The sequence below is a fragment of the Periophthalmus magnuspinnatus genome, chromosome 11, assembly GCF_009829125.3.
Source record: "Periophthalmus magnuspinnatus isolate fPerMag1 chromosome 11, fPerMag1.2.pri, whole genome shotgun sequence".
In the NCBI taxonomy this organism is placed as follows: domain Eukaryota; kingdom Metazoa; phylum Chordata; class Actinopteri; order Gobiiformes; family Gobiidae; genus Periophthalmus; species Periophthalmus magnuspinnatus.
The window spans coordinates 24,204,544-24,223,866 of record NC_047136.2 but is presented as its reverse complement, the minus strand read 5'-3'; the positions used below and the strand labels follow the sequence as shown (position 1 = coordinate 24,223,866).

The following is a 19,323-nucleotide window of genomic DNA, read 5'->3' as shown; positions in this document are numbered from 1 at the left end:
GCTTTTTACCACTTAAAAAAATTGCAAAAATCAAAGGTATACTGTCAAAACCAGAGTTACATAGACTCAGATCCATGCATTTGTCTCCAGTAGGTTAGACTACTGTAACGTCCTGCTCACTGGCCTCTCCAAACGAGCGTTAAGACAGCTGCAGTACATCCAGAACACTGCTGCTCATGTCCTGACTACAACCAGGAAGTACTTCACACATGTGTCCTGTCCTCAGGTCTCTGGCTCCTGTGGCTCAGAGACTTTAAAGCAGCTCTGTGTGAACAAGTCTCTCTATGGACCAGCACCAAAGAACATCTCCCACATGTTAGAGCCACATGAACCATCTCACACTCTGAGGACTTCAGGGACCGGCCTCCTGCTGGTCCCAGAGTCAGGACTAAACATGGAGAATCAGAGTTTCAGTTTTTTCAGTTAAAACCTGGACCAGTCTTCCTGAAGATGTGAAACAGGCCTCTACTTTGACAATGTTTAAATCCAGGCTCAAAACACTTCTGTTTAGCTGTGTATATGACTGAAATGTTTTTATTCTGCACTCTCTTCTTTTAATGTTCATTTTATGATGATTATTTGTGACAATTTATGTTTTGATTTGTTGTATTGTGCTTTTAAAGTCTTTGTTATTCTATAAAACACTTTAAATTACCTTTAGTACAAATTGTGCTATACAAATAAACTTGTCTTCCCTTGCCTATAATATGGCTTACTACTGTTCATTCTTTCTGTGCTGCCTGCCCTTCTGTAGATGGCTGTAGTGAGCTGTTTTATAGTTTTATAAGGACAGAAGCAGAGGGAGAGGGGGTGGTCAGACAAGCCCTCATGAATGAAAAGTAATCCTAAGCCTGCACTTCCTACTCTGAGAGAGACGCACAGTGCAAGAGAAGTGAACAAGGGTTACTCTGCACTACACTGTTTATATCTGTGCTCACCCATCGAAAGATAAGTAAAGGTATGTTTTAACATTTTATCCATTTTACTAGTTGTTTGACAGGATGAATGCAAAGTTTGTTTTAGTCTATAGCCAGCCTCTATGCAAACAACTTGACTTTTGATCCATTTTCCTATGATCCACAGCTGGACCTGCTTTTCAAGTTATAGCAGATTAGTAATGTGTTATAATATCATGGCATTTTCCTCTGTGTACATTATTATTTCAAAGCAAGCAGAAGTGTGTAGGGTATTCAATTCAGGTTTATTTATATAATGCATTTAAATTGACTTCGGGTCAACACGATACATAGAACAATAAAACACCAAGATATTCTGTCTAGCTAGTATTAAAGGGCCCATATTACATTTTTTTTCGGATCTACCGTATGTTATAATGTTGTTTCCTCCTCACAAACAGGCCTGGAGTTGAGTTTAGTTTAATTGACACATGTTTAACACACAAACCCTGCATAATTAAGCTGAGTCAAGCTTAAACAGAAAAAACTCTCTTCCACCTTGTGATGTCATGTGGTAATACAGGAAGTGCTACACTATTTTTAAATTCCACACACCTTCACTAGAATCATTTGGATAATTTCAGCCCTGGAACTGCCAAGCTCTACTCAACAAAAGGTAAAAAGGCAGCTGAAAACTACCACTGCATGACATCACAAGGTGGAACACACTATTTTGAACAGCCTAATAAACCAGGATTATTCAAATGTCTGAATTTAATGTAATTTATTTATTCATGTGGTTGGGACAAAGCATGTTAATGAACAGACATGGCATGACAGATATTAACGTAAACACGCCGGATTATAGCCAAAGGCTACTTCCACCCGTTGTTCCAAGGGCTGGGGTCACAGAGGGGGCAAAATAAAAATTGCACAATTCCCATAGTTGCACATCCCACATTGCACATTCCACTCATTGCACATTGCACATTGAATAAAACAAAACACAACTCCAGGTATGTTTTTGATGACTGATAAATTTTAATGTTTTTATGCAAACATTCAATAATTTTCAATTTGATGTCTGCAACGTGTTCCAATAAAGCTGGGACAGGGGCAACAAAAGAATGGTAATTCTTAAAATCCACCTGTTTGGAACATTCCACAGGTGAGCAGGTTAATTGGAAACAGGTGAGTGTCATGATTGGGTATAAAAGGAGCATCCCCAAAGGCCTCAGTCATTCACAAGCAAGGATGGGTGAGGGTCACCACTTTAAACAACTGCATCAGCAAATGGTCCAACAGTCCAAGAACAACGTTTCTCAATGTACAATTGCAAGGAATTTAGAGATTTCATCATCTACAGTCATCAAAAGATTTAGAGAATCTGGAGAAATCTCTGCATGTAAGAAACAACGCCGAAAACCAACATTGTTTTTTAGAAATCATGCACGTCGTGTCCTGCGGGCCAAAGAGGAAAAGGACCATCCAGATTGTTATCAGCACAAAGTTCAAAAGCATCTGTGATAGTCTGGGGGTGTGTTAGTGCCTCTGTTATAGTCTGGGGGTGTGTGAGGCACCATTAATGCTGAAAGGTACATACAGATTTTAGACCAACATACACTGCCATCCAAACAACGTGTTTTTCAGGGATGTCCCTGCTTATTTCAGGAAGACAATGCCAAGCCACATACTGCAAGTGTTAGAGCAACGTGGCTTCATAGTAAAAGAGTGCAGGTACTAGACTGGCCTGCCTGAGTCCAGACCTGTCTCCCACTGAGAATGTGTGGCACATTATGAAGCGCAAAATACAACAACAGAGACCCCGGACTGCTGAGCAACTGAAGTTGTACATTCAGCAAGAATGGGAAAGGATTTCTCCTGCAAAGCTTCAGCAATTAGTGTCCTCAGTTCTCAAATGCTTATTGATTGTTGTTAAAAGAAAAGGTGATGTAACACAGTGGTAAACATGCCCCTGTCCCAGCTTTATTGGAATGTGTTGCAAACATCAAATTGAAAATGAGTGATTATTTGCATAAAACCAATAAAGTTTATCAGTTTGCACATTAAATTATAATGTCTTTCTAGTTTATTCAGTTCAGTATAGGTTGAAAAGGATTTGCAAATCATTGTATTCTGTATTTTTTTAAGTTTTACACAACTTGCAAAATGCATTGGAATTGGGGTTATAGTTTATATCCACTGTGTTGTCTTCAGTTAAACAGAGAGAGTGGCAGGAGCATGCCGGACCCTCAGGAGAACCAGGTCATGACCCTTGAAGAGTGGGAGAGCATGTGGCAGCGAGGAATGACAGGATTCCACCAACCCACGGTCTACAGGTAAGAAACAAACACCTCTGAACTTTACTCAGCTCATTCAGAACTCTGGTTCAAGTGCACATGGTCTCACTTTTTATAGATATTAAAATCATTGAAATGCTTCGTGGATCTTCTACGTGGACACACTTCCTTGGTCATCGAGTTCTTGATAAATCTTATAGTACTCAGTTATTCAAGTAAATGTAACTAGTACTATAAATGTTTTACTTTTTTTTTAAGAAATTGTACTTTTTAGAGTACTTTTCTATCAGCATACTTCTAGTCCTACTTAAGTCATATTTTTATTCATAAGTACTCTTACTGAGTAAAAGTTCTACAAGTGACAAAAGCTTTATGTTGACAATATGAAATGATTTAAGCGTTTGTTTCTTGCACTGCTGATTTCTTCAATTTTGTGTGTATCTGTTGAAAATAGCAGGTTTTGTACATTATTTAAAGAGGTGGTAGTATGCAAAATTGACTTTTTTGGTGCTTTCTACCATGTTATAAGGTTCTTCCCTTCAAAAATATGCCTGGAGTGGTTTCAGATGTTACCCATGCATATTTAAATAATCTAGCGCTCTCTCCCCTGGACACTATTTGGACCGTCTTTATAGTTAGCTGTTAGATTTGTCAGAAACTCAATGACCAGGGACGTTTGTGCACACAGAAGTGGATCCAAAAACAGTGAAATATGATTTTGATATAGATAACAATGAATAAATCATTTTGAGACTTTTGAACCAGAGATATGTCCTGAATGAGCTGAGGTTCACAGAGGTCAGCCGTAAGATGGAAAAGTAAATCCAACCTGTTGCATTGGGAGTTTGGAGCTGGACCGCAGTGTTCCATCTCTTTTTTATAGTTTATTTTTGTTCTTATTTTATGAAAATGTCTGTGATAGAAGCTCCAGTATCTGCTTGTTTCCTTGGAGATGTTATTGCTTTGCCTGGAATGTCTCGCAGTATGGCATTTAACTTCTCTATATGAGTGAAGCCACCAGGCCAAGATACAGGTCAGATCTATGGAGAAACGACCCCACTCACAGTATGAAATGCATGTTTTTTCAACATATTTCAGCCATAAAACACCTGTAATCAAATAGATGCAACAATGATAAGTTTACTGCCAAAGCAATAACATCTTCATGGAGATAAGCAGTTGGTGCCCTTTACCAGAAAAGATACATAGAGCACTTTCAATTATGTGCCCTCATTCTTTTATTTAGTATTTCATTTTTGGACGGTGCAGTGGAGTTATTATGTATTATATGAGCAGATATATGAGTTGATGAAAGTGTCTCATTGAACAGGCTGCTTCAGATCAACATTGACAAAGTGTTAGCAGGACGGACTGGAGTAAAGTTCTTTTTCCCTCTCTGTGGAAAAGCTGTAGATATGAAATGGTGAGTACTCCTCATGTTCCGGCTACTAAATACTGTACAATACTACTACTACTACTACCTCTGCCACTACCTTTATCTGCCCACAGACTGGCAGTCTTTTGCCATCTCCCAAGTCCCCAGTCTAAGTCCTCAGTCTCAATCCCCTGTGCATCTGAGCTCTGACTATTTTGTACCAGAATGACAATGATACATACATTTCAAAGCAGTGACTTTTGTTTCACACCCATACGATATTAAACTTTTACACCTGAGGACAGGACAAGACAACAAAGGCTTTCCTGGAGGTTGGAGACCTTAATGTCTGGTCTGTGTCTGACAGACTGACACAGATCAAATGCTTTTAAAGACACTACATGGATATACTTACATTTTCATCACAACTAGTACTACTACTACTATCACTATCTCTACTTCTTCTACTACTACTACTACCGCTACTTCTACTTTTACAACTACTACCACCACCACCTCCTCTACTACTACCTCTACTACTCCTACTACTACTATTTAAATGCTGTTTGTTACTATGTGCACACCTCAGGCTTGCAGACATGGGTCACACTGTAGTTGGAGTGGAGATATCCGAAAAAGCCATTTGTGAGTTTTTTGAAGAAAGTAAAATGAGCTACAGTGAGGAGCCTGTTCCAACCATCCCTGGAGCAAAGGTTTTCAGGGTGTGTTAAGTCTCATAAAGTTGTTATTTTTAGTTTATTGCTAATGGAAAGATAAAAGCTACAGTATTTATTGCTCCTACTAATAATAACTTTATTTTACAGAACGCTGAGAAAACAGTGTCCCTCTATCAATGTGATATCTACTGCTTCTCCAGGTACTGTTGTTCAAATTCTAGTTTCAATAGATTTCAATAGATTTAGTATTGCTTGATTTTCAATACTTTTAGCAACTGCTCCTTAGATGGGGTGTGTGGAGTTTGCATCCTCTATTGTGTCTGGATACATCTGCTCTGGGTGTTCTGGTTCACATTTCTGGTCTGAATATTGTCGTTCCAATAAACAAAACAAAAAAATGTATTTTATGTTAGTATCACTGGTTCATCTGGAGATATTGTAGGAGGTAGAAAATCTTTTCTGGTTGAATATGCATAGCCCTATATTAGCCCTATATTAGTAGTGTTATAAGGAGTCTGATGCTAACTGTAGGCTCTGCTCTGTCTGAAGCTCCATCCATCCATTTTTTTCTGCCATGGGGCAGCAGTCTAAGCAGGGACTCCCAGACTTCCCTCAGCCCAGACACGCCCTCCAGCTTCACGAGTGGGACCTGAAGGCATTCTCAGGCCAGTCGAGAGACATAGTTCCTCCAGCTTGTCCTGGGTCTTCCCCAGGGCCTCCTCCCGGTGGGACATGCCCGGAACACCTCCCTGGTGAGGTGTCCAGGAGGCATCTTGACCCTATCACTAAGGGAGTGCACAGCCATCCTGCGGAGGAAACTCATTTCGGTCGCTTGTATCTTCAATCTTGTCCTTTCGGTCATTACCTAGAGCTCATGACCATAGGTGAGGGTAGGAACATAGATTTCGACTTAGCTCCTTCTTTACCATGATAGTCTGATACCGATCCGCCTGTCAATCTCACACTACATCCATCCCTTACTCGTGAACAAGACTCCGAGATACTAGAACTCCTCCACTTGAGGCAGAGACTCCCCACTCACCTGAAGAAGGCAAGCCACATTTTTCCGGTTGAGAACCATGGCCTCGTCATACTCGGCTGCAAACTGCCCCAGTGCCTGCTGCAGGTCCTGGCTCGAAAAAGCCATCAGGACAACATCATCTGCAAACAGCAGCAATGAGATTCTGTGGTTCCCAAATCAGGCCCTCTCCAGCCTCTGACTGTGCTTAGAAATTCTGTCCATAAATGCAATGAACAGAACCAGTGACAAAGGGCAGCCCTGGCGGAGTCCAACATGCACCAGGAACAGGTCTGACTTACTGCCGACAATGCAAACAAAGCTCCTGCTCCGGTCATACAGGGACTGGACAGCCCTTAACAAAGAGCCCCGGACCCCATACTCCCAGAGCACCCCCCCAAAGGACACCACAGCAGACACAGTCGAATGCCTTCTCCAGATCCACAAACACTGGTTGTGCAAACTCCCATGAACCCTCGAGCACCCGATGGAGAGTATAGAGCTGGTTCAGTGTTCTGCGACTGGGATGAAAACCACACTGCTCCTCCTGAAATCGAGGTTCAAGGTTACTATGGAATAGACCTTACTGGGAAGGCTGAGGAGTGTGATCCCCCTGTAATTGGAACACACCCTCCAGTCCCCCTTCTTACAGAGGGACCACCACCCCGGTCTGCCAGTCCAGTGGACCGGGGTGTTCCCGACCGCCACGCAATGTTGTAGAGATGTGTCAGCCAAGACAGCTACACAACATCCAGAGACTTGAGGTACTCGGGATGGATCGCGTCCACTCCCAGCACCTTGCCACTGAGGACCTTGCCAACCACCTCGGTGGCTTCAGCTAGGGTGACGGATGAGTCCGCCACTGGGTCCCCAGTTTCTTCTTCCTCCTCGGAAGACATGATGGTGGGATTGAGGAGATTCTCAGAGTATTCCTTCAACTGTCTGACAACATCCCCAGTCGATGTCAGCAGCCCTTCACCCGCACTGTAAACAGTGTTGGTGAAGCACTGCTTCCCCCTTCTGAGGCGAAACAGTGCTCCAAGGCCATGGTTCTTAACCGGAAAAAGGTGGCTTGCCCTCTCCGGGTGGGTGGGGAGTCTCTGCCTCAAGTGGAGGAGTTCAAGTATCTTGGGGTCTTGTTCACAAGTGAGGGAAAGATGGAGTGTGAGATTCACAGGCGGATCGGTGCAGTATCTGCAGTGATGCAGTCGCTGTATTGGTCTTTTGTGGTAAAGAAAGAGCTGAGATGAAAGGCAAAGCTCTCGATTTACCGGTCAATCTACGTTCCTACTCTCACCTATGGTTATGAGCTCTGGGTAATGACCGAAAGGAGAAGATCGTGGATACAAGCGGCTGAAATGGGTTTCCTCCGCAGGGAGGAGCTGGAGGACATGTCTGGCGTGAGGGAAGTCTGGGAGTCCCTGCTTAGACAGCTGCCCCCGCAATCCGGATCCGGATAAGCGGAAGAAAATGGATCTAAGCTTCTTTTTTTTTAACACAATCTGACCATAAAGAGCTGATTTACCTAGAACTACAAGAGGTGAAAAGATCTGTGGTGCTAAAAAAGTCCCTGAGCTTTTTGTTGAAAATCAAACTCTTAAACAGGGCCATGAACGCTCATATTGATCAATTTAGTATTTTTTCCTTGAGCCTTTAGACCTAAAAACGTATCAAGCTGTGTTTCCTAATGTGCGCATTGCATCACCATGGTAACAGCAGAACATTCCACCATAGGCATACAGGCAGAGCACCCCCAGTGTGATGTCATAGCAAATTATCAACACATTAAATCGTGCGAGCTTTAACTGTGTGTTGTTTGTTTTTGCATTAGCCTATACTCTTAAACCCTCCTTTAATCTACTGCAGTTCCCTTGAGGGTCAGTTTGGAGCCATTTGGGACAGAGGAGCTTTTGTCGCCATCAACCCAAAAGACAGACCCAAGTAATATTTCTCATCAAAGTATTTTTATGTTACAATATTTATTTCATTTTCAACTCTTGTTTGTGTGAATTCTCCAGATATGCTGCTCTGATGGTTTCACTCATGGCTCCTGACTGCAGATTCCTTTTGGACACTATGCTCTATAATCCTGAAAGATATTCTGGTATATTTCCATTCTTGTAACACAGTTAAAGGCCCTTTTCCCCATTTTTCCCATGCATTTGTACAAAATGTGTCTTTCCCCAGTACAGATATATTATTTAAGCTGCTCTTCAGGTCCAAATAAGTCCTCTGTGAGCCGTCTTCATCTAATTATAAAGCATTTTATTGTCTGATAATCAGTAAGTGTGCATTTGCATGCTAGTTGTTGTTAATGGTGGATCATAACAAAGTAAAAGTTGTACTGTACTATACTTTAGTAAAAAAAAAAAAAATAAGAAAGAAAGAAAAAAAGAAATAGGTTTCTGTACTGCTTTACTTTGACTTCACTACATTTGAGAGCAGGTATCTGTACTTTCTACTTCACTACATTTTTTAAATGAACTGAAATGGACTGAAAAGTATTTTTTATTATTTTTTGAGACCTCCTGAAAAGCCTAAGGGTTTTATTTTTAACATGTTTATAATTTCAGCAAAGAAAAATATACCACTAAAAACAGCTTGAAAAAATATGAATTCATTTAGTTTAATAGTTTCTGCTGAACAAAATTCAGCACAAATCTGTATCAAAATCGGTACATTTGAAGATGTATTAGATCTTAAACTCAGTAAAAAAAATACTTTTACTTTTTTAGTCTTTAAGTAAATTTTTTAAACAGGTACGTAATACTTTTCTTAAGTAGTTCTTTTCATGTGATACTTTTACTTTTACTTGAGTATTTTTTTGCTCTGGCCTCTGTACTTTTACTTAACAACAACAGCTTTTACTTAAGTAACAAAATCAAGTGCTTCTTCCACCACTGGTTGTTGTTAGCTTGACTCTAAACTGGCCTCTGAGAGTTGTGTACCATGCTTATCAACTCATCATGGTGAATAATTAGAATACTTGTGATACATAAGGCAAGTGAGGAATAATTTGGACCACTGCAAACCTTTTAAAATGAACCAGTTCTATACCAGTTAAGCACCTTTAAATAAATAGCTTTAACATTATTATAGTATTGTTCACTCAATTTCTTCTGTGTGTGAATTTTACTCTTCAGGTCCTCCATTTTGTGTACCAAATGAACAAGTCCATAGCCTGTTTGGTAAGTGTTTAAATACACACACATATATAAATAAAAATTATGTCTATAAATATAATGTGTATTTTCAGAGTCCTATTGTGATATAGAGCCATTGCAAGAAGAGGATGCTTTAACTGAAGATTTTAAAAACTGGGGCATGGACTACCTCATTGAGAAAATCCATCTCTTAGTTTGTAAAAGTTAATGAAGAATATCTTTTTCATTGACAGAGAAACTTGAATGTATTTCTGTAGACGTGGTGATTGACACCAAGGACTACAGATGGAAATGAGCATTTTGCTAAATCTGGTGCCGCCATCTTTTTAATGTATCTACACACTGTCCTTCAAATAAATAAATAAATAAATGTTTGAAAATTTAAAGAGGGGATATTATGAAATTGTTGTTGTTTTTTGTTTTTTTTAATAGTGTTTTAACGTTGTTCCCTCGTCCAAAACATGTCTCCATGCATGTTTGAATATTTTAGTGATTCTCTCCCTGTTTGAACCCTCCTTATCGTTAGCTGTAAGATTCTGTACAATGCTCCACCCACAAGCCTACATCACCCATGTTCTCACACGACAAGTCTCCATAAATATACAAAAACATGATACAAAACTGTACACTACAACTTCACAAACCTGATGCAATGTGCAGTAGTTTCATTAACAGGACGCACACAGATTGTGTTGTGAAAGAGCTCTGAAGCGGGAGTGACTCATGTTCTAATGTTGATGATTTGTTGAACTCTATGACTTTATGTGTTTTGAATGTTCTGGACACCATTGCCCCGATGAAGGTTAAAATGGTTAAAGATAAACAGAAAGTGCCAAGGAGGAATGACGACTCGGTCAGGGCACAGAAAAGGGAGTGCCAGAGGGCCAAGTGGGAATGGAAGTCAAAGCTCCAGGTTCATTATGAGATTTACAAAGAAAAGATGCACATGTATAACCAGTTTATGTAGAACAAGGGAGAGGTATTTTTCTGACATTATTGGAAGTTGTAGTAACAACTCTCGTGTCCTATTTGCAACAGTAAACAGATTAACAAACCCTCAAGCTCCACTGCCATTAGAACTAATTTCAACATCTGTGCAATGAGTTTGCATTGTTCTTTAATGACAAGGTTCAGGGCATTAAAAATGCCATCAATTCTACAACGCAAATAACAACCCAGCACCCACCGAGACACTTGGAGCTGACTCACTTTGCACCTGTAACTGACAAAACTGTCCAAGAGAGCGTCACCAGTCTGAGTTCATCTACATGCTGCCTCAATGTTACCCACTAGATTTCTAAAGTCTTTTTTTGACCATTTGCTATCATTACTCACTTGCATAGTTAACATGTCACTTCTGGAACATTCCCAAGAGCTTTAAAAACTGGTTATCAAGCCTCTCCTAAAGAAGAGCAGTCTTAATGCCACGATAATGAACAATTACTGACTAATCTCAAATCTGACGTTTTCAGGCAAAGTCCTTGAAAAAGTTGTTTACCAACAGTTTATTAACTTTCTCCAAATGTAAAAGCCAAAAGTAAAATCTGTCAACTGGACAAAAAAGTTGTAGGAGTTAAGACGTTCTCCATTTGACAGATTTTACTTCTCACTTTTACTAAGGATCAGACCTGGATGACTGAGGAATTACACAGACAACAGACATTTTCTCCAAATGAACAACTCGTTTGATGTTTTTCAGTCAGGATTTAGACATCACCACAGCACTGAGACTGCTCTTATCAAGGTGACAAATGACATCCGCCTGAACACTGATGCAGGCAAAGTCTCAGTCTTGATCCTGTTAGATCTGAGTGCTGCCTTTGACACTGTGGATCATGGGATCCTCTTACAGAGACTAGAGGACTGGTGGACATCTCTGGTACTGCACTGAACTGGTTCAAGTCCTATTTAGAAGACAGGGAGTACTTTGTTGAAATTGGAAAATGTCTCTCAGATAAAATGTCCTTGACCTGTGGGGTGCCCCAGGGGTCAATACTGGGACCCCTGTTGGTCAATCTTTACATGCTGCCATTAGGCCAGTTAATATAAACATGAACATAAACAAAGAGAAAGTGTCACCTCCAGTCTCTCTCTAAAATCCTCAAATCAGGCTAGAAATCTAGGGGTAATAATGGACTCAGACTTGAACTTTAAAATCCACACCAAATCAATAACGTCTGCAGCTTTTTACCATCTAAAACATTGCAAAAAACAAAGGTATACTGTCAAACCCAGACTTACAGAGACTTCAAGCATTTGTCTCCAGTAGGTTAGACTACTGTAACGTCCTGCTCACTGGCCTCTCCAAACGAGCGTTAAGACAGCTGCAGTACATCCAGAACACTGCTGCTTGAGTCCTGACTACAACCAGGAAGTACTTCACACATGTGTCCTGTCCTCAGGTCTCTGGCTCCTATGGCTCAGAGAATAGACTTTAAAGCAGCTCTGTGTGAACAAGTCTCTCCATGGACCAGTACCAAAGAACATCTCCCACATGTTAGAGCCACATGAACCATCTCACACTCTGAGGACTTCAGACTAAACATGGAGAATCAGCGTGTAAGTTTTTTCAGTTAAAACCTGGACCAGTCTTCCTGAAGATGTGAAACAGGCCTCTACTTTGACAATGTTTAAATCCAGGCTCAAAACACTTCTGTTTAGCTGTGTATATGACTGAAATGTTTTTATTCTGCACTCTCCTCTTTTAATGTTCATTTTATGATGATTATTTGTGACAATTTATGTTTTGGTTTGTTGTATTGTGCTTTTAAAGTCTTTGTTATTCTATAAAACACTTTGAATTACCTTTAGTACAAATTGTGCTATACAAATAAACTTGTCTTCCCTTGCCTATAATATGGCTTACTACTGTTCATTCTTTCTGTGCTGCCTGCCCTTCTGTAGATGGCTGTAGTGAGCTGTTTTATAGTTTTATAAGGACAGAAGCAGAGGGAGAGGGGGTGGTCAGACAAGCCCTCATGAATGAAAAGTAATCCTACTCTGAGAGAGACGCACAGTGGAAGAGAAGTGAACAAGGGTTACTCTGCACTACACTGTTTATATCTGTGCTCACCCATCGAAAGATAAGTAAAGGTATGTTTTAACATTTTATCAATTTTACTAGTTGTTTGACAGGATGAATGCAAAGTTTGTTTTAGTCTATAGCCAGCCTCTATGCAAACAACTTGACTTTTGATCCATTTTCCTATGATCCACAGCTGGACCTGCTTTTCAAGTTATAACAGATTAGTAATGTGTTATAATATCATGGCATTTTCCTCTGTGTACATTATTATTTCTAAGCAAGCAGAAGTGTGTAGGGTATTCAATTCGAGTTTAGAACATGTCTAACCCACGTAAAACGAGTTCAGGTCAACATGATACATAGAAAAGGAATAATAAAGCACCAAAATATTCTGGCTAGTCTAGCTAGTGTAAAAGGGTTCATACTACATTGTTTTCTGATCTCCTGGCAAGGCAAGTTTATATGTACAGCACAATTCATACGCACAGTAATTTAAAGTGCTACACAGAATAGGAAAGACATTAAAATCACACAAGTCAAAACATAAATAATCACAAATAATCATCATAAAATTAACATTAAAACAGAAGAGTGCAGAATGAAAACCTTTCAGTCATATGCAGAGTGTGAGATGGTTCATGTGGCTCTAACATGTGGGAGATGTTCTTTGGTGCTAGGCCTTGGAGAGACTTATACACAAGCAGAGCTGCTTTCAAGTCTATTCTTTGAGCTACAGGAAGCCAGTGCAGAGACCTAAACACAACAATTATGTGCTCGTACTTCCTGGTTCTAGTCAGGACTCAAACAGCAGTGTTCTGGATGTACTGCAGTTGTCTTAACACTCGTTTGGAGAGGCCAGTGAGCAGGACATTACAGTAGTCTAACCTACTGGAGACAAATGCATGGATAAGTCTCTCCAAGTCTGGTTTTGACTGTATACCTTTGATTTTAGCAGTGTTTTTAGATAGTAAAAAAGCTGCAGATGTTCTTGATTTGATGTGGCTGTTAAAGTTCAAGTCTGAGTCCATTATTACCCCTAAATTTCTAGCCTGATCTGAAAGTTTTAGAGAGAGAGAGAGACTGGAGGTGACACTTTCTCTATGTTTCTGTGGCCAAAGATGATGACTTCAGTCTTGTCTGAGTTTAGCTGGAGAAAGTTGTTTTGCCTCCACACACTGATCTGTTGGATGTAGTGAGTGAATCCACTGGTCCATATTCACCTGCTGCAGTGAGACATAGATCTGAGTCTCATCTGCAGAGTTGTGGTAGGACACATCATTGCTGTGTATTAACTGGCCTAACGGCAGCATGTAGAGATTAAACAACAGGGGTCCCAGGATTGACCCCTGGGGCATCCCACAGGTCAAGGACAGGGGCTACTGTATGTTATAATGTTGTTTCCTCATCACAAACAGACCTGGAGTTGTGTTTAGTTTCATTCACACATCTTTAACACACAAAGCATGCATATTTAGGCTGAGTTCTTCTCTTGAACAGAAAACACTCACCCACCTTGTGATACAGGAAGTGCTCCACTATGTTTTTTAAACTCCTCACACCTTCACTAGAATCATTTGGATAGTTTCATCCATGGAATTGTCAATATCCATAAAACAAACAGGTAAATGTAGCTGAAAACTACCACTACTTATCACAAGATGGACCAGAGCATTTTAAGATTTGGAGATAGACAGATTAATAAACCAGGAGTTTTCAAATATGTGAATGAAACGAAACATAACTCCAGTTATGTTTTTGATGACATAACAAAATTATAACATTACTTAAAGCTCACAAGAGTCAATTTCATGTAATGTAGGACCTTTAAATGCCGGGAGATGAGTCTAGTCTAGTCTTAAACTGCATTAAAGACTGAGAGTAGACTAAAACTGTACTCAAGTAGGAACAAGGTTACTTCAAAATAATGTTACTCAAGTAGAAGTACAAAGTAGTGGTCCAAGAAATTACTCAAGTAAGAGTTAAAATGTATTTGGCGAAAGTACTACTCAAGTACAAGTACCTTAAAGAGTAACTGTTGGGATGAAACTCCTGATTTATAATTTATAGTAATTAGAATGACAAAACATTAAAGTGGGGGTCTGTGGTTTAAATAGGACCCTTGAGAGATCGCCAGATTATGCAAACACTCATGGATGACATCTGAAACCTCTTCAGGCATGTTTTTGATGAGGGAACAATGTTATAACATGATAGAAAGCTACAAAACGTTAATTTTGCATAATAGGCAAGGCAGGGCAGGGCGAGGCAGGTTTATTTGTATAGCACAATTCTTACACAAAGTAATTCAGCTGGGTGGAGTTTGGGTGGGAGACTAGGTGAGGGCCGAGGAGGTGGAGCAGGGGGGAGTTAATACCGCCTCTTTAAATAATGCACAGAATTTTTTTTTTTTTCAAAGGATAGATACAAAATATAGAAAAAAAGAGAAAAAAAAACGTATATCTGAAAGAGCAGTGCAATTGTAGACTTACTCACAGTGGGAAGAGGAACCAAAATATGACTCAAGTAGGAGTAAAATTATGCAGTAGAAAAGTACTCTGAAAAGTACAATTTCTTTCAAGTAAATGTAACAGTGTACTATCCAACTCTGAAATCAATTTACTATTACTTGCCTTAGAATATAGAATCTTACACTCAACTTTAATGCACCGGGCAACTTGGCTTTAGAGAGATAAGTTTAATGCCACATTGAGAAACCTTTCAGGCAAAGCAATAGCATCTCCTTGGAGGCAATCAGATGGCAGAACCTTGTTATATAGTGCACCTTTAATATTTTATAAGGCAAGGTTATTATTACTATCGTTACTATTACTTCAGCTTCATCCATTTTCTTTTGCTTATGTGAGACCAGGTCGCAGGGCAACAGTGTATAAAGGGACTCCCAGTCTTCCCTCACCCCAGACACTTCCTGCAGCTCCTCTGTTTTTGGGTGAACAAGGTGTTTCCAGTCCAGCTGAGAGACCTAGTCCCTCCTGCACATTGCTGTTGTACTTTATATCCACTGTGTTGTCTTCAGTTAAACAGGAGAGAGAGGCAGCAGCATGTCGAACCCTCAGGAGAACCAGTTCACCAATCTTGAAGAGTGGGTGACCTCATGGGAGAAAGGACAGACAGGATTCCATGAAGCCAAGGGCAGCAAGTAAGAAACAAACACCTCTGAACTTTACTCAGCTCATTCAGAACTCTGGTTCAAGTGCACATGGTCTCACTTTTTACATATATTTAAATAATTGAACTGCTTCGTGGATCTTCTGCGTGCACACACTTCTTCGGTCATCGAGTTCCTCCACTTTCCATTTTCTTCCTCCTGTAAACTGCTGTAATCTGCCAAAGCAGTAACATCTTCATGGAGATAAGCAGTTAGTGCCCTTTAGCAGAAAAGTTACATAGAGCACCTTCAATTATGTGCCCTCATTCTTTTATTTAGTACTTCATTCTTGGACGGTGCAGTGGAGTTATTATGTATTATATGAGCAGATATATGAGCTGACAAAATGAAAGTGTTTTCTCATTGAACAGGCTGCTTCAGATCAACATTGACAAAGTGTTAGCAGGACGGACTGGAGTAAAGTTCTTTTTCCCTCTCTGTGGAAAAGCTGTAGATATGAAATGGTGAGTACTCCTCATGTACAAGCTGCTAAATACTACTACCACTACCACTTCATCTACCACTACTACTACTACCGCTATCTCTATTACCACCAGTATCACTACTTCTACCACTACCACCACCACCTCCTCTACCACACCCACCACTACCACCTCTACTCCTACTCCTACTTAAACTATTTAAATGCTGTTTGTTACTATGTGCACACCTCAGGCTTGCAGACATGGGTCACACTGTAGTTGGAGTGGAGATATCCGAAAAAGCCATTTGTGAGTTTTTTGAAGAAAGTAAAATGAGCTACAGTGAGGAGCCTGTTCCAACCATCCCTGGAGCAAAGGTTTTCAGGGTGTGTTGTCTTTTAATTTATTGGAAAGATAACAACTACAGTATGTATTGCTCCTACTAATAATAACTTTCTTTTGCAGAACACTGAGAAAACGGTGTCCCTCTATCAATGTGATATCTCCTCCTTCTCCAGGTACTGTTGTTCCCACATGATATTTTCAAATTCTAGTTTCAATAGATTTAGTATTGCTTAGTATCTGATTTTCAATACTTTTAGCAACTGCTTCTTGGAGGGGGGTGTGGAGTTTGCATCCTCTATTGTGTCTGGATACATCTGCTCTGGGTGTTCTGGTTCACATTTCTGGTCTGAATATTGTTCTGCTAAAAACAAAAAAATAAAAATAAAAACAAAAATAATAATAATAATAATTTCTGTTAGTATTGCCCTCTGAAGATATTGTACAAAGTAAGAAAGTAGAAAATCATTCCTGGTTGAATATGCATGGCCCCATATTAGTCCTATATTATTTATGCTATAATGAGTGTGATGCTAACTGTAGGCTCTGCTTTGTCTTAAGTTAGATTTTAATCTGAGCTTTGTTTTAGCACAATCTGACCATAAAGAGCTTATTTATCTAGAACTACAACAGGTGAAATGATCTGTTGTGCTATAAATGTCCCAGTCCAGCTTTTGTTGAAAATCAAACTCTTAAACAGGGCCATGAACACTCATATTGATCACAGACTCCTGAAAATGTCTTGTTTAAATCAATTTTATTATTATTATTATTATTGAACCTTCAGACCTAGTTTGCTGTCACTGCAAAGTATGAACACATTAAATCGTGCGAGCTTTAACTGTGTGTTGTTTGTTTTTGCATTAGCCTATACTCTTAAACCCTCCTTTAATCTATTGCAGTTCTCTTGAGGGTCAGTTTGGAGCCATTTGGGACAGAGGAGCTCTTATCGTCATCAACCTAAAAGACCGAGCCAAGTAATATTTCTCATCAAAGTATTTTTATGTTACAATATTTGTTTCATTTTTAACTCTTGTTTGTGTGAATTATCCAGATATGTTGCTCTGTTGGTTTCACTCATGGCTCCTGACTGCAGATTCCTTTTGGACACTCTGCTCTATAATCCTGAAAAATTTCCTGGTATATTTCCATTCTTGTAACACAGTTAAAGGCCCTTTTCCCCATTTTTCCCATGCATTTGTGCAAAATGTGTCTTTCCCCAGTACAGATAAATTATTTAAGCTGCTCTTCAGGTCCAAATAAGTCCTCTGTGAGCCGTCTTCATCTAATTATAAAGCATTTTATTGTCTGATAATCAGTAAGTGTGCATTTGCATGCTAGTTGTTGTTAGTGGTGGATCATAACAAAGTAAAAGTAGTACTGTACTATACTTTAGTTAAAAAAAATAAAAAATGTATCTGTACTTTACTTAAGTACTTTCTACTTCACTACATTTTTTAAATGGACTGAAAAGTAAAAGTATTTTTTATTATTTTTTGAGACCTCCTGAAAAGCCTGAGGGTTTTATTGTTTAACACGTTTATAACTTGAGCAAAGAAAAATATACAACTAAAAACAGCTGAAAAAAAAAAGAATTTATTAGTTTCTGTTGAAAGTTTCTGTATCAAAATCAGGTACAGCACCTTTAAATAAATAGCTTTAACATTATTATAGTTTCACTCAATTTATTCTGTGTGTGCATTTTACTCTTCAGGTCCTCCATACTGTATACCAAATGAAGAAGTCCGTAACCTGTTTGGTAAGTGTTTAAATACACACACGCACGCACGCACAAACACACATACCCCCCCCCCCCCCACACACACACACACAGACAAAATGATATGTTTATTAATATAATGTGTATTTTCAGAGCCCTATTGTGATATAGAGTCATTGCAAGAAGAGGATATTTTCGATGAAGAGTGTAAAAACTGTGGCATGGAGTATCTCATTGAGAAAATCCATCTCTTAGTTCATAAAAGTTAATGAAGAATATCATTTTCATTGACAGAGAAACTTGAATGTATTTCTGTAGACGTGGTGATTGATGTTTGAAAATTTAAAGAGGGGGTATTATAAAATTTTTGTTGGTTTTTTTAATCATATTTTAACGTTGTTCCCTCGTCCAAAACATGTCTCCATGCATGTTTGAATATTTTAGTGATTCTCTCCCTGTTTGAACCCTCCTTATCGTTAGCTGTAAGATTCTGTACAATGCTCCACCCACAAGCCTACATCACCCATGTTCTCACACGACAAGTCTCCATAAATATACAAAAACATGATACAAAACTGTACACTACAACTTCACAAACCTGATGCAATGTGCAGTAGTTTCATTAACAGGACGCACACAGATTGTGTTGTGAAAGAGCTCTGAAGGGGGAGTGAGTTAACATGGAGAGAAAAGGGAGGGGAGACATTATTTTTGGTGAATATAGAATTTAATGTTATCTTTTAAACAATAAAAGATAACATGGTGATTTAAATATATTCTTTGTATTAGTAGTAAAAAAAAAACCCTCTTTAAATGAAAATATGTAGGAAGTGTATTGTCAATTATGCATGCTATATGTAACATGTTTACAATTTTCTGTAATCGTATCTGTATCTTACCAATTTTAATAAATGTACCGGCATTTATTTGATTTTTTGTTCTTTCTCTACCTATATGTATTAATCAGTAATAAAAGCATTGATACTTTGCAGTGACAACACGCTTGGGGGTACTTTACATGTATTCTAAGGTGGAATTTTCAGCAGTTACCACAGAGACACAATGAACACATTAGCAAATGCTGCCAAAAAAGTTTTAAGATTGTCTGAAAACTCAAGAAAAAATTCAAAATGGATTTAAACGAGACATTTTCGGGAGCCTGTGATCAAAAAAAGAGTTTGTGCTTCTGTTTGATTTTCAACAAAAGGGTGAGACAGA

General features: G+C 39.2%; 2 protein-coding genes across 2 annotated transcripts; both read left to right on the top strand.

The window, feature by feature from the left end:
- Nucleotides 1-859: 859 nt before the first annotated feature.
- LOC117378777 (probable thiopurine S-methyltransferase) lies at nt 860-9,770 on the top strand. Its single transcript, XM_033975444.2, has 9 exons — nt 860-958; nt 3,114-3,235; nt 4,527-4,619; nt 5,161-5,293; nt 5,396-5,448; nt 8,133-8,207; nt 8,285-8,370; nt 9,410-9,454; nt 9,523-9,770. Exons 2-9 carry the CDS (start codon nt 3,138-3,140, stop codon nt 9,636-9,638), a joined length of 699 nt encoding a protein of 232 aa, XP_033831335.1. The 5' UTR covers nt 860-958; nt 3,114-3,137; the 3' UTR covers nt 9,639-9,770.
- Nucleotides 9,771-12,441: 2,671 nt separating this feature from the next.
- On the top strand, nt 12,442-19,029 carry LOC117378341 (probable thiopurine S-methyltransferase). Its single transcript, XM_033974929.2, has 9 exons — nt 12,442-12,523; nt 15,490-15,612; nt 15,993-16,085; nt 16,297-16,429; nt 16,509-16,561; nt 17,288-17,362; nt 17,440-17,525; nt 18,100-18,144; nt 18,259-19,029. Exons 2-9 carry the CDS (start codon nt 15,515-15,517, stop codon nt 18,372-18,374), a joined length of 699 nt encoding a protein of 232 aa, XP_033830820.1. The 5' UTR covers nt 12,442-12,523; nt 15,490-15,514; the 3' UTR covers nt 18,375-19,029.
- The last annotated feature ends 294 nt before the right edge of the window (nt 19,030-19,323 follow it).